The sequence below is a fragment of the Penaeus vannamei genome, chromosome 1 (genome assembly GCF_042767895.1).
Source record: "Penaeus vannamei isolate JL-2024 chromosome 1, ASM4276789v1, whole genome shotgun sequence".
Lineage (NCBI taxonomy): Eukaryota > Metazoa > Arthropoda > Malacostraca > Decapoda > Penaeidae > Penaeus > Penaeus vannamei.
In genome coordinates, this window is record NC_091549.1 from 56,313,431 (window position 1) to 56,329,691 (window position 16,261).

A 16,261-nucleotide genomic window follows, 5' to 3' on the forward strand; every position below is an offset into this window, starting at 1 on the left:
TTCATTTATTTTGTTCAACTTTTTCATCTCATATTATTCCTTGAAGGGGGAGAGGAGGGGAGGGGAGGGAGGGAATTAGAGAGGGGGAAAGTGGAGGGAGTAAAGTGGAGAGGAGGAAGTAGGAGTGAGGGAAAAGGGGCTTTATGAGGGGAAAGGGGGAGGTGCTGGCTGTAGAGGGGAGGGAACTGAGGAAAATGAAAAAAAAAATGAAAATGAAAATGAGAATTGAAAAAAATGAAAAAAATGGAGAAAAATGGAAAAAAAGGAAAATGTACCTTGTAGAAAGAAGTATAAATGGATCATATAAGGAGGAGTGTAAGTTGCAGGGAGGATATAAGGAGGAGGAGGAAGTGCAACCTGCAGGATGGGAAGGGAAGGGGAGTGAGAACAGGAGTCACAGACCTCCACTTCAGAAGCACTTCACCTCCAGCCTCCAACCATCACAGCGGGACCTCATAAACCCACTAAAAACACAGCTAAAAACCAGCAGTAGTTTAAACCCATTTGCTAAAGTGTAATCGTGTGGGTGTTCCTGTTTCTCTTTGGTCAATTACCGGCTCCATTTTCGACGTCTGTTTTCCTCTTTTTATCTGTGGATTTAAGGGCTCTTGTCGAAAATTTATCAACGCGACGTTTAAGATAGCGGTGTGGGATGCTTTGGTGTTTTTTTTTTTTATATAATTAGCATCATTATGTCCATCTCTCTGTCTGTTTATCCATTTGTGTGTATCTATTCTTTTGTAATCACACAAACGTACACCCTTAGGAATTTGTGGTATATATATATATATATATATATATATATATATATATATATATATATATATATATATATATATATATATATATATATATATATATATATATCTGTGTGTGTGTGTGTGTGTGTGTGTGTAGTAGTAGTAGTAGAAGTATAGATATGTTGATAGATCGACATATAGATAGATAAATAGGTGATAGAGTAATAGGCATATATAGATAAAGAGATAGAGAGAGAGAGAGAGAGAGAGAGAGAGACCGAGAGAGGAGAGGAGATGAGAGAGAGAGAGAGAAAGAAAGAACAAAGATACCAGAACAGTTTCATAGAGACAGATCACACTTGTAAAGCAACTCTCTACACATTAATTTCTTTTAACTAAGTGAAAGTAATTAACTTGTAATGAACTTAATTACGAAGTGGATGAGAGGGAACGAAGGAGATAAGAAGAAAGAAAGAAATGAACGAGAAATAATTAAAAAATACAAAAAAAACGAAAGAAAGAAAGAATAAAAAGAATGAGAGAGATAGAGGAGAGAAAAATTATAGTAATTCAAGTGAAAAGGGAGAAGGAGAAGGGAAAATTAGGAGAAATCAGCGAATAAGGATAATAAAGTGAGCAAAAGAAAGGAAAATCACATAAGAGGAGAATTAGAAAGACACAAAGAAGGAAATGAGAAAGTGGAAAAAAAGAGAAGATAAACAAAAAACAAAAAAGCAGTTAGCGAAAAAAAAAAAAATCCACGAATGAAAGGAATAAGCGAGAAGAAGAAAATTAAAAGTGAAAAAGAAAAAATTTTAACCGGACAGAAAGAAGAAGAAAAAAAATTCTTTTAAAAATACTTCAAAAACGACAAGGAATGTCGAAAAAGGGACACAGAGAATCGAACAAAGAAAAGACACGCCAGACAGACAATTTGGGACCAAGGTTAACGAGGAAAGACGCGATACCCCCCCTCCTCCCCTCTCCCCCTCCTTCTCCCTCTCCCTCTCTCCCTCTCTCCCGTCTCAATCACCCCTCCCCTCTCCCCCCCCCTGTCCCTCTCTCTCCCATCCCAATCACCCCTCCCCTCTCCCTCTCTCTCTCCCTCTCTCCCGTCCCAATCACCCCTCCCCTCTCCCTCTCTCTCTCCCTCTCTCCCGTCCCAATCACCCTCCCTCTCCCTCTCTCTCTCCCTCTCTCCCATCCCAATTATCCCCCTCCCCCCCGTACCAGCTCCCCCCAGGCCACACCCCATGGTTACTCCCCCGTACACAAATCTATCTAAATTCTCCTCCCATGGTACCTTCCCCACGTCCCTCCCCCTATGTCATTATCCCCCTCCCCCCTCTCACCTGCTCCTGCTCTATGCCCCTCCCCCTGCCCCATGCCCCTCCCCTGGCCCTATGTCCCTCCCCCTAGGTCATCTTCCTCCTTCCCTCCCTCAAGGTACCCTCCTCCACTCCTCCCTCTATCTCCCTCTCTCCCTGATATCTTTTTCCTCCTCTCCTCCCTCCCTCATATTCCTCCCCCTTATCCATTTTACTCTCTAATGATACTTCCCCCGTCTCCTTCTCTCCCTCTCTTCCCCACTTCTCTCCTTCTTCCTCCATTATCCTCCCTCCTCATCCCTCTTCCCTCCCTATCCAACCCCTCTTTCTCCTTTCTCTCTCTTCCTACTTTCTTACTCCCTCCTCTCACTTCTTAACTCCCTCTTCACTTCACTCTATCTTCCCCCTCCTCTTTCTCCATCCCCGCCTTTCCTTCCCTCGCCCCCCCCCCCCCCGCCTCTTCTCCTCATCCACCTCCTCCCTCCTCCATCTTACCCTCCCTCCTCTTCACTTTCTCCTTCCTTCATCCTCCTCCTCCTCCTCCTCCTCCTCCCACCAGCCCCCTTCCCCCGCCAGCCCCACACTCCTTCCTCTTCCTCTTCCTCCTACCCCTCCCTACCCCCTCCAAGCCCCTCCTCCCTCCTGTCCCTCCACCCCCACCCTCCCCCTTCTTCCTCTTCTCCTCCTACACCCTCATTACCCCCCCATCCCCCTCTTCCATCCCCCTCTTCCACCCCCACCTTCATTGCCCCCTCCCCACCCCCTCCATTTTCCCCTCCCTTCCTCCTCTCCTTCCCCCCCCCCCTCCACCGCCCCAACCACGCGGATCTTCAGAATCAGCAGGAAAAAGGGAAGACGATTGGGGTGGTTCTTCTCGACGTGACCTGAGATTTCGGGGACGGAAGGAGGGAAGAAGAGGGGAAGGGAATAAAGAGGGGAAGGGAGGATGAGAGAGAGAGAGGGAAAAAAGGAAGGAGGGAAGAAGAGGAGAAGGGAATAAAGAGGGGAAGGGATAATGAGAGAGAGAGGGAAAAAAGGAAGGAGGGAGGAAGAGGGGAGGGGAAGAAAAGGAAAAGGGAGAGAAAGGAAGAGGGGACGGGAGGATGGGAGGAAGAGAGGACAAAAGTGAAGGAGGGAGAAGGGAAGGAAGGATAGGAGAGAGGGAGAGAAACACAGAGAAAGAGGGATGTGAAGTGAGGAGATGGAAGGATGGGAGAGAGGGAGGCAGAGGGAAGGAGGGAGAAGAGGAAGGAGTAAATGAAAAAGAGAGTAAAAGAGAAAGGATATGAACCAGAAGAAGGAGATAGGAGGGAAAGGAGGGAGATGGAAGAGGCATAAGAAGTGAGAGGAAGCTATAGGAAGGGATGGAGAGAGGAAAAGAAGAAGGAAGAAAGGGAGAATGGAGAGAGAGAGGGACTATGGAAAAGAAGAGGAATGGGAGTGTTATGAAAGAGAGAGAACTGAAGAGGAGAGGAAGAGGGCGAGGAGGAGAATAAGGAGGAAAGAGAGGCACAAGAGGGTAAGAAAAATAAAGAAGGAAATGTTCAAGAGAAGAAGAGAGTCAGGCTGGAGGAAAGGAGGAAGAGAGGAGGGGAAAATAATGGAGAAAGAATGTAAGAAAAGAATAAAGATGGAGGAAGAAGGGAGGGAGGGAAAGCGGAAGGAGGAATAAAGACGAAGGGAAAGCTCAATAAGGCGAATAAAGAGGAAGAGACGTAGAAATGGAGGAAGGTGGAAAGGAGAATGTGTGTGTGTACGCGTGTGTGTGTTTATGTGTGTGTGTGTGTGTTTGTGTATGTGTGTGTGTGTTTATGTGTGTGTGTGTTTGTGTGTGTGCGTGTGTGTGTTTATGTGTGCGTGTGTGTGTGTATGTGTATGTGTGTGCGCGTGTGTATGTGTTTGTGTGTGTGCCCGTGTGAGTGTATGTGTGTATGTGTTGTGTGTGTGATAACAATTACATAAGCAATCACATAATTCTCATAATAACGATAACAAAATAATAAACAATACAAAATAAAAAAAAAACCTTCTAAAGGATTCTCCAAAAAAGAAAAATACTCCTCCATTCCGGACAACAGAAACCAAATTGCAAAAACACCTCAAACCTTCCTTAAAACTCAAAGACAACAACAACAAACAAAACAACACCACTTACAACCCCGACACGTGTCCCCCTCCCCAACCCCCACCACCCCCACACCCACATCCCCCACCACCAACACCACCCCAACACCCCATCCCCACCACCCCCAACCCTCCCACCCCAACACCACCCCCACCCCACCACCCCCATCCCCACCCCCAACCCCAACCACCTTCACCACCCCCACCACCCCAACACCACCCCCACCACCCCCGCCCAGCCGACTCGTCCTCCACGACCTCCTCCCGCCGACGGAATATCCCGCCGAAGCTGTCTCGGCGACGGCGGCAAATTCCTCGGAGATTATTATTTCCTCGTCGAGAGTTAGAGGCCGTGATGGAGTTCCCTCGGGAGGCGATCGAGAGGCAGGTTCTGTCGGGGATGAGCGCTCGTGTCATGGATGGATAGATAGATGGATAGGTTGAGAGATAGATGTGTATATATGTATACACACAGACACACGCATACACACACACATACACACACACACACACACACACACACACACACACACACACACACACACACACACATATATATATATATAGAGAGAGAGAGAGAGAGAGAGATAGTAGATAGATAGATGGATAGATAGATAGATAGATAGATAGATAGATAGATTGATTGATAGATAGATGGATAGATAGATAGATGGATAGGTAGAGAGATAGATAGATGGATAGAAAAATAGATAAATGGATAGATAGATGGATGGATAGATAGATAGATAGATAGATAGATAGACAGATAGATAGATAGACAGACAGATAGATAGATGGATAGATAGGTAGATAGATTGATTGATAGATAAATGGATAGATAGATAGATTGATTAATAGATAGACAGATAGATAGATAGATAGATAGATAAATGGATAGATAGATAGATTGATTTATAGACAGATGGATAGGTAGTAGATAAATAGATAGTAGATAGATAGATAGATAAATAGATAGATAGGTAGATAGATAGATATGTGTGAATATATGTATAAATATACATATATATATGTATATATGTATACTTATATATATATATATATATATATATATATATATATATATATATATATATATATATATATATAATATATATATATATGTATATATATAATATATATATATATGTATATATATATATATGTATGTATATATGTATATATGTACACACACAGACACACACACACACATACAAACATATATATATATATATATATATATATATATATATATATATATATATATATGTATATATATATATAATATATATATATATATATATATATATATATATATATATATATATATATATATATCCAAACATGCTTCCACGTAGGTAAGCACAAGAGGACCCAACTTAATTTTCTCCAACCAAGCGCTCCCTCCACCCCACCCCCTCCCCAACCCCTCCCCCAACCCCCTCACGCCCCCCCCTCAACGAATCACAGCAGAAAACAAATCCACCTTTTACCATAGTCAAAGAAAAAGACGTTCTTAAACAGGAGAGAGAGAGAGAGAGAGAGAGAGAGAGAGAGAGAGAGAGAGAGAGAGAGAGAGAGAGAGAGAGAGAGAGAGAGAGAGAGAGAGAGAGAGAGAGAGAGAGAGAGAGAGAGAGACAGACAGACAGACAGAGAGAGAGAGAGAGAGAGAGAGCCAGAGACAGACAAACAGACAGACAGACAGACCGACAGAAAGAGAGCGAGAGAGAGAGAGACAGACAGAAGAGAGAGAGAGAGAGAGAGAGAGAGAGAGAGAGAGAGAGAGAGAGAAAGACAAAGACAGACAGACAGACAGAGAGAGACAGAAAGAGACATAAAGACACAGAAAGAGAGAGAGAGAGCCAGAGACAGACAAACAGACAGAAAGAGAGAAAGAAGAACAGAATAAAGAATATGCCAACGAATGGAGTCTCGGAGCCGCCCTGCCTGATGAGCCAGCGCGAGAGGCCAATATTCTTCAGGCTGTGTCATGCACGGGCGGCGGGCGGGGAAGCTCATGCACTGTTAGGCGCGGGAGACGAGTCGCTTCGCCCCTTCGCTGCTCTCGCTCGCTCGATTCTTTTGTTGTTGTTGTTTTTTTGCGTATTTTAAACTTTTTTTTACGTTTTTTTCGGGTTTTTTTTTCTCGTTTGTTTTATTTTTTGTTGTCTTATCTTCGTTTCTTTTAGAGTTTTTTTTTTACGTATTTTAAACTTTTTTCCCGTTTTTTTTTTCGTCTTTTTTTCTCGTTCATTTTATTTTTTGTTTCTTTTAGAGTCTTTTTTTGTGTTCTTTCTTCGGCAGGGATTTATGTGACGTTTTTAACCTGTATTTTCTATTTCTTTTTTCTCTATCTCTCTTTTGGGTTATTTTTTCCTCTTTTTCTTTCTTTCTCTCTTTTTTCTTTGGGGGGGGTAGAGGGAGGGTTTTTTCTTCCTTATTCCTTTCTCCTTTCTTTCGTCTTCGTCGCCTCCATCCCTATCTCTCTTTCCTCCTTTTCTTCCTCTTCTTGTCCTTCTTCACTTCCCTCCATCATATCCATTTCACCCTCCTCCTTTTCCGACACCTTTTCGTATTCTTCCTCCTCCTACTCTCCCTTCTCTTCCTCCTCCTCTTCCTAATCTTCCTCCGCCTCTTCCTAATCTTCCTTCTTCTGTTCCTAATCTTCCTCCTCCTCTTCTTAATCTTCCTCCTCCTCTTCTTAATCTTCCGCAGCCTCTTCCTAATCTTCTTCCTCCTCTTCCTAATCTTCCTCCTCCTTCCTTTCTAGCTCCCCTTCCTTCACCATTTCTCGACCTCCAGTTCCTTTTCCCTCCTGCATTTCCCTTCTTTCTTGTCCTATTCCTCCCTCTCACACCCTCCACCTCCTCCCCCTCCTCCTTATCCAGTTCTTTCCCCTCTTATCCTCCTCCACCTCCTCCTCCTTGTCCTCTTTATCTATCTCCTCCATCAGATTCTCCTCCACGTCTTCCACCTTTTTTACCTCCTCCTCCACCTCCTCCACTGTATTGTCTTGTCCTCCTCCACCTCCTCCACTTCCTTCATCTTATCCCCTTCCTCCACCTTCCCCTCTTCCTTATCAACCTCATCCACCTTTTTCTCCTCCACCTCCTCATCCACATTTTCCTCATCCACCTCCTCATCTACCTTTTCCTCATCCACCTCTTCATCCACCTCCTCATCCACATTTTTCTCATCCACCTTTACGTCTTTCCTCACCCATGTCAACCACCTCCTCACCCACCTCATTCACCTCCCGATCCACCTTTTCCTCATCTACCTCATCCACATCCACCTCTTCATCCACATTTTCCTCCTCCACCTCCACATCCACATTTTCCTCATCCACATCCATCCATCTCATCCACCTTTTCGTCCTTCCTCATCGACCTCCTCATCCACCTTCTCCTCATCCACCTTCTCCTCATCCACCTCCTCATCCACCTTCTCCTCATCCACCTCATCCACTCGCTTACATACCACCCTTTTCCTCATCTACCTCATCCACATCCATCCACCTCATCCACCTTTTCATCCACATTTTCCTCATCCACCTCCTCATCCACCTTCTCCTCATCCACCTCATCCACACGCCCCGCCAACGTAACCATCAGATTTGAAGGACCTCACGCTGACTCTGCCTTCAAGATAGAGTGTTCAAAGATCCATTTCTCTCCTTGGCTGTTGAACTCTGCTGAACTTTGCTGAACTCTGCTGAACTTTGTTGAACTCTGCTGAACTTTGCTGAACTCTGCTGAACTTTGCTGAACTCTGCTGAACTATGCTGAACTTTGCTGAACTCTGCTGAACTTTGCTGAACTCTGCTGAATTTTGCTGAACTTTGCTGAACTCTGCTGATTTTTTTCTGAACTCTGCTGAACTTTGCTGAAATCTGCTGAACTTTGCTGAACTCTGCTGAATTTTGCTGAACTCTGCTGAACTCTGCTGAACTTTGCTGAATGCTGAACTTTGTTGAACTCTGCTGAACTTTGCTGAACTCTGCTGAACTCTGCTGAACTTTGCTGAACTCTGCTGAACTCTGCTGAACTCTGCTGAACTTTGCTGAACTCTGCTGAACTCTGATGAACTCTGATGAACTTTGCTGAACTCTGCTGAACTCTGCTGAACTCTGCTGAACTTTGCTGAACTCTGCTGAACTCTGCTGAACTTTGCTGAACTCTGCTGAACTCTGCTGAACTTTGTTGAACTCTGCTGAACTTTGTTGAACTCTGCTGAACTTTGCTGAACTCTGCTGAACTCTGCTGAACTTTGTTGAACTCTGCTGAACTTTGCTGAACTCTGCTGAACTCTGCTGAATTTTGCTGAACTCTGCTGAACTTTGCTGAACTTTGCTGAACTCTGCTGAACTCTGCTGAATTTTGCTGAACTCTGCTGAACTTTGCTGAACTCTGCTGAACTCTGCTGAACTTTGTTGAACTCTGCTGAACTTTGCTGAACTCTGCTGAATTTTGCTGAACTCTGCTGAACTTTGCTGAACTTTGTTGAACTCTGCTGAACTTTGTTGAACTCTGCTGAATTTTGCTGAACTTTGCTGAACTCTGCTGAACTCTGCTGAACTCTGCTGAACTTTGCTTTGTTTCGATGCGTTGGAAGGACGTGTTATTCGTGTTCCTTACGTGTGTTATGATCGTCGAGGCTGAATGTCTGTCTGTTTGGAAGGGATGTCTGGGGGGGGGGGGGTTAGGAGGTAGAGGGTAGGGGGAGGGGGAGGGGTAGGAGGTTGGATAGGGGGGAGAGGGGAGGGGGGAAGGGGGGAGGGGGGTGATCGTCTGAGCTTTGAACATTTGATAAGAAGTAGTTTGTTGAAATTTCGTGTTTTGGGGAAAATGTGTATGAAAATATGTTCTGTGTTTGTGTCTGTATATGTTTTTTATGTGTTAGAGATTTGTAGGTGTTTGTGTGTGTTTTTTTTTTTTGTGAGTGTGTGTGTGTGTGTGTGTGTGTGTGATTATGAGTATGTACGTTCTTGTGTTTGAGCATGCGTGTTAGTGCGTACATTCCGTGTGTACATTCCGTGTGAATGCGTACTTTTTTACATATGTATGTACGCTTTAGTATGAGTGCATACATCTTTGTATCTACATGTACGCTTTTTATGTGTATATCTTTGTCTCATGTGCGGATGTCTTTCTACCCGTGTACACAAGATAAAAAAACGACCATAAACGTGCACAATGCTCCCATGTTCCGCGCAATTGTGTACATTTCCCGCACCTCCGCATGTCGTTTCCCTTCCAGATATGTGCGGAGGCCAACATACCTACGCTATGTTGCTTCCTTTAGCTTTCTATCTATTTTTTTTCCTTTTATTTCTATTTTCTATTCATTTATTCGCGTTTCTATTCATTCACTCATTTTTACTTATTCATTTTCATTCGTTTTCTATTCATTTATTCGCGTTTCTATTCATTCACTTATTTTTACTTATTCATTTTCATTCGTTTTCTATTCATTTATTCGCGTTTCTATTCATTCACTTATTTTTACTTATTCATTTTCATTCGTTTTCTATTCATTTATTCGCGTTTCTACTTATTCGTTAATTTTTACTCATTCATTTTTATTCGTATTTCTTTCTATTTGTGTTTTTATTTACATATCTGTTCATTTGTTTTTATTTCTATTTCTGTTTATTTATTTGCAATTGTATTTATGCCTCTTTATATTTATATTTTATATTTACTTCTATTCTATATTCATGTATTCACATTTCTATCTGTCTGTTAATCTATATTTGTTTATCTACGTTTTCATTTACATGTATTTATCCATTTTTATGTTTACTTATTTCTGTTTATATCTATTAATATCTATTCATAATTTATTCACTTTTAATATACATCTATCCATATCTGTTTATTCTTACTTTCATTCATTCATTTCTATATATATATCTATTTTCATTTACACCAATTCATTTTTAATTATATCTATTTATTCTCTGTTTTTGTTTCTATCTATTCGTATCTATTTATTCTATTTATCGATTTAATCTATCTACTTATTTATCTATCTCTATCTACCTATTCTCTTTTCTTTATTTCTATTCATTTATATATGTTTATAATACTTACTTATTTAACCTATTTATTCATTCATCTATCACTATCAACTTATTCTCTGTTCCTTTATCTCTATCTATTCGTATCTATTTATTCTATTTATCTATTTAATCTATCTACTTATCTATCTATCTCTATCTACCTATTCTCTGTTCCTTTATCTCTATTTATTTATATACGTTTATTCTATTTATCTATTTGATCTATTTATTCATTCATCTATCACTATTTATTAATTCTCTGTCCCTTTATCTCGATCTATTTCTATCTATTTATTCTATTTATCTGTTCCATCTATCTACTTATTTATCTATCTCTATCTACCTATTCTCTGCTCCTTTATCTCTATCTATTGATATATATTTATTATATTTATCTATTTTATCTATTCATTCATCTATCCCTATCTACCTATTCTCTGTTCCTTTATCTCTATCTATTTCTATCTATTAATTCTATTTATCGATTTAATCTACCTACTTATTTATCTATCTCTATCTACCTATTCTCTGTTCCTTTATCTCTATCTATTTATATATGTTTATTCTATTTACTTATTTAACCTATTTATTCATTCATCTCTCTATATCTACTTATTCTCTGTTCCTTTATCTCTATCTATTTCTATCTATTTATTATATCTATTTAATCTATTCATTCATCTATCTCTATTTACCCATTCTCTGTTCCTTTATCTCTATCTATCAATATTTGTTTATTCTATTTATCTATGTAATCTATATAATTATTTATCTATCTCTATCTACCTATTCTCTTTTCTTTATTTCTATTCATTTATATATGTTTATTCTTTTTACTTATTTAACCTATTTATTCATTCATCTATCTCTATCTACATATTCTCTGTTCCTTTATCTCTATCTATTCGTATCTATTTATTCTATTTATCTATTTAATCTCTTTATTCATCTATCTCTATCTACCTATTCTCTGTTCCTTTATCTCTGTCTATTTCTATCTATTTATTCTATTTATCGATTTAATCTATCTACTTATTTATCTATCTCTATCTACCTATTCTCTGTTCCTTTATCTCTATCTATTTCTATCTATTTATTCTATTTATCGATTTAATCTATCTACTTATTTATCTATCTCTATCTACCTATTCTCTGTTCCTTTATCTCTATCTATTGATATATATTTATTCTATTTATTTATTTTATCTATTCATTCATCTATCTCTATCTACCTATTCTCTGTTCCTTTATCTCTGTCTATTAATATATGTTTATTCTATTTATCTATGTAATCTATCTAATTATTTATCTATCTCTATCTACCTATTCTCTGTTCCTTTATCTCTATCTATTTCTATCTATTTATTCTATTTATCGATTTAATCTATCTACATATTTATCTATATCTATCTACCTATTTTCTGTTCCTTTATCTCTATCTATTTCTATATGTTTATTCTATTTACTTATTTAACCTATTTATTCATTCATCTATCTCTATCTATTAATTCTCAGTCCCTTTACCTCTATCTATTTATATATGTTTATTTTATTTACTTATCTAATCAATTCATTCATTCATCTATCTCTAACTACTTATTCTCTGTTCCTTTATCTCTATCTTTTTATATGTGTTTATTCTATTTACTTATCTAACCTATTTATTCATTCATCTATCTCTATCTACCTATTCTCTGTTCCTTTATCTATATTTCTATATGTTTATTCTATTTACTTATTTAACCTATTCATTCATCCATCTATCTCTATCTACCTATTCTCTGTTCCTTTATCTCTATCTATTGATATATATTTATTCTATTTATCTATTTTATCTATTTATTCATCTATCTCTATCTACCTATTCTCTGTTCCTTTATCTCTATCTATTGATATATATTTATCCTATTTATCGATTTAATCTATCTACTTATTTATCTATCTCTATCTACCTATTCTCTGTTCCTTTATCTCTATCTATTAATATATGTTTATTCTATTTATCTATGTAATCTATCTAATTATTTATCTATCTCTATCTACCTATTCTCTGTTCCTTTATCTCTATCTATTTCTATCTATTTATTCTATTTATCTGTTCAGTCTATCTACTTATTCATTCATCTCTATCTATATTCTATATCTATTATCTCTATCTATTGATATATATTTATTCCATTTATCTATTCAATCTATTCATTCATCTATCTCTATCTACTTATTCTCGGTTCCTTTATCTCTATCTATTTCTATCCACCTCCTTCGCCTCCTCCGCGACGCCATGTTCTCCGCGGCCGAATATTGGCGATTTCCTCAGCAAAATCCCCGTCTTGGCTTTCTTGATTTCCAATATTGCGTTTATTAGACGTCGTGATTGTATCTTCTCTATGCAGAAGCAACAGACGTAAATATCTTGAAGGTGGTGAAGCGAGCGCAATTTCGTCCGTATGCGAAGGGTCCGTAGAGGCGAGAGTGTCATGATGTCTGGGGTCTCTTTTTTTTTCTTTTAGCATGGGGAGTATGCGACCTCCCGCGTACATGGAAGAGAGGATGGGAGAATGGGTCTTACGTACCTGGAGCATAAGGTCCATGGCGACAGCTGGGGGCGTCTTCTGGGCGATCCCAACAGGGTGAATATTGGCTGAGGCGATCTTAAGGCACCAGTTAATATTCCTCTATATTAGATTTCGTGCCTTTTGGACAGGAGGGCGGGGCCAGTGGGTGGAGGAGGGGGGGAGAGGGGGGTCGTGGGTATACTCCCTTCTCCTCGTGTCTCCCTCCACTCCGTTTATCTCTCCCTTTCCTCCTTTCCTTTCTGTCTCTCTTTGTTTTGGTTCTTTTTACCTTTCTCTCTTCTTTTGTCTCTCTCTCTCCCTCTTCCAACTACGTTACTTGAATCTATGTTGTGTCTCCTTCTACTATTTTCCTTCTTCTTCTTTCCTATCCCCTCTTTTCCTCTCCCCTCTCATCCTCCCTTTTTTCTCCCTTCCTCTTCTTCCTTTCTTCCCACCTGTCTTCTCCTCTTCTTTCCCCTTTTTTCCCTTTCCTTTCTCCCTCCCTCTTCAAATCTTCTGGCCCTTCTCTTCTCCCTCACTATCCCCCCTCTTCCTCTTCCTCCCTTCACTTCCTTCCCCTCTCCTTTCTAATCGCTTCTCCCTACCTTTCCCTTCCTTTCCCCCTCCTTATCATCCCCTCCCCCATCCTTTCTTTCCCTCCCCCTCACCCCTCCACGCCACCCCATTGTCCCCCTTTCCTTTCCCTCCCCCACCCTTCCTTCCCCCTCCCCCTTACCTTCCCTCCCCTCGTCCCCTCCCTCCCCCCTCCCCCTTTACCATCCTCCTCCCTTTCTTCCTTCCCTTCCCCCCTCCCCGCCCTTTCCTCCTCCCCGCGTCCTCCCCCCCCCTTCCTCCTCCCCGCCCTTCCTTTATCTCTGTTTGTTTTGATTTATTTCTGTTTACATTCATTCTTTTATTACCATCGTTATTACATATGTCTATTCTTTAAAACTCTTTCTCGTTTACCTATTATTAATCTATTAATCTATTTTTATTTTTATTTTTATCTATAATCATTACTTTACATTCATATTTATTTATCACAATTTTTTTTATATCACAAGATTTTTTACAAATGTAAAAAAATTAAAAATGAAAAAGATAAAAAAAGACAAAATAATGAGACAGGAAGGAAAAAGATTTCATGATGAAAAAGAGAATAGAGAAAAAATGAAAAAAGGAGACAATGATAGAATTATTTTGTATTCTAAACCACGACATAAAACCTCAATTAATCCACACAAAAAGAGAGAGAAAAAAGGTATTTTAAAAAAGGTATTTCGTGATGAATATTCCTCGAATTAATTCCAGTATAGAGATAGAAATAGAAAAAAAATACATCATTCAAAAGTGAATACACGTCTCCAGAAGTCAAAGAAATAAGCCAAATGAGCTAAAGTTAGAGAGAAAAGACAAAGAAAATAAGATAGGTTTTTCCCTCACTGGTTCCAGAGGGAGTCTCGTTTTCTATGAAGGTCTAGTAAGGGGGGTCTTTTGTATTATTTAAAAAAAAAATTACGGTACACTTCCTTATTCTCAGGTGTTATTGGAGGTTTGATAAACATTTTATAGTTATAAAACTTTTCTTCTCTATACACTCCTCTCTTCAATGATAATAATAGCATATAAATATAACAAATAATTCAATAAATGAAAAAAGTCAAGGACATTTTGGGGCCGCGAGACTAGTTACACGTTCGTCCCGGCCAAACGTAAATCTCTCTATCCAAACTGACTTCAGAAAGAATGGTAAATCTTGCCCCTGAATCGCACCGTCCATTAGTAAACTTTGTGCCAGAATTACGCCTCTTAAACTTTAAGATCAGAGGAAGAAAAACCGCCAACACAAATAAAAGTTCGAGGCCAGCAGACCTCTCCTTCCGGCGGCGTACTGGAGACTGCCTACCACCCCCCAGGCCCTCCCCCTCCCCACCCACCCTTCCCGCCAAGACCCCACGTGATATAGAGACCGCGGGACGTGACGTCACGACCCGACCTCTCGCAAATAAAACAATGAAAATAAGGAACAAAAAATAACAGAAAAGGTTCCCCTAAACGTAGCATCAAAATCCCCCAGAGTAAACGGGAGACGCGCTCCATGTTTCAGAAGTCGCTGGGTTATTTCGTTCTTGCAGAGAAGACGCTGGGTTATAAAATTCGTGGGTCGGTATTGTGGCCTCGGAATTGTATGAATACAAACACTTTTATTTTTATACCAGTGTATGTATATGTGTGTTTGTGTGATTTTGTGTATGTGTGTGTATGTGTATATATGTATGTATATATATATATATATATATATATATATATATATATATATATATATATATATATATATATGTGTGTGTGTGTGTGTGTGTGTGTGTGTGTGTGTGTGTGTGTGTGTGTGTGTGTGTGTGTGTGTGTGTGTGTGTATGTATATATATATATATATATATATATATATATATATATATATATATATATATATATATATATATATGTATGTCTATGTATGTATGTATATACATGTACACAATGATTAGTATTGCCATACGGGAGTTTATATTTGTAACGCAATAGCTTCTGAATGCAGTCTTCCAACAGATGGCCGAAGTCCAGACTCCTTTCAGAAACTATGCTGTTATATCCTTGTACATGTAATGCAGGTTTAAAAGTTTTAATGTTTATAACTTCTGCATTTTACAAAGCATTTTATGTGCGAGGCATTTTATATGCATACACACATGCATACACGCATACATTCATACACTCTCACACACACACACATACTCATAATAATAATAGTGATAATAATGATAATAATGATAATATTAGTAGTAGTAGTAGTAGTAGTAATAACAACAATAATAATGATAATAATAATAATAATAATAATAATAATAATAATAATGATAATAATAATAATAATAATAATAATAATAATGATATTAATGATACTAAAAATAATGATAATAATAATAATAATTATAATGATATTAATGATACTAAAAATAATGATAATACTAATATGCATAATAGTAATATCAACGATAATGATTAAGTATAATAATAATGATAATAATAACGATGATAATAATCATGATAATAGCAAAATTGATAATGATGATACTAATGACAATAACACTAACAATAGCAATTATAATAACGATAATGACAAGAATACAGCACCAGGAAGAGAGAAAATAAGAACAATAATGATGATAACATATAATGAACACAGAACACCATCCTACTTTCACAAGCCCGCCATTTCTCCTGCATAATATTTCCTAATAACAGAAGTCCAATGGTTTAGTTGTGTATTGTGAGTTGTGAGTCGCCTAAATTGTGAAATAAATAAGTGTTTTTTTTTTTGTCTTTGTTATGGGGGTCGAGCGAGCAGCATCCAGGCACACCTTTCTGTTGCATTTTGGGAGGCAGGTAAGTGTCCTTGTCTTTCTCTATGTATTT

The 16,261-nt window shown here is 38.8% G+C and overlaps 1 protein-coding gene across 1 annotated transcript; it reads right to left on the reverse strand.

Moving 5' to 3' along the window:
* Nucleotides 1-7,832: 7,832 nt before the first annotated feature.
* LOC138863020 (uncharacterized) lies at nt 7,833-9,432 on the reverse strand. The gene is made up of 2 exons (XM_070126645.1): nt 9,425-9,432; nt 7,833-8,781 (listed from the first exon to the last, which is right to left on the reverse strand). The coding sequence occupies exons 1-2, from the start codon at nt 9,430-9,432 to the stop codon at nt 7,833-7,835; spliced, it is 957 nt and encodes a 318-aa protein (XP_069982746.1).
* Nucleotides 9,433-16,261: the final 6,829 nt, after the last annotated feature.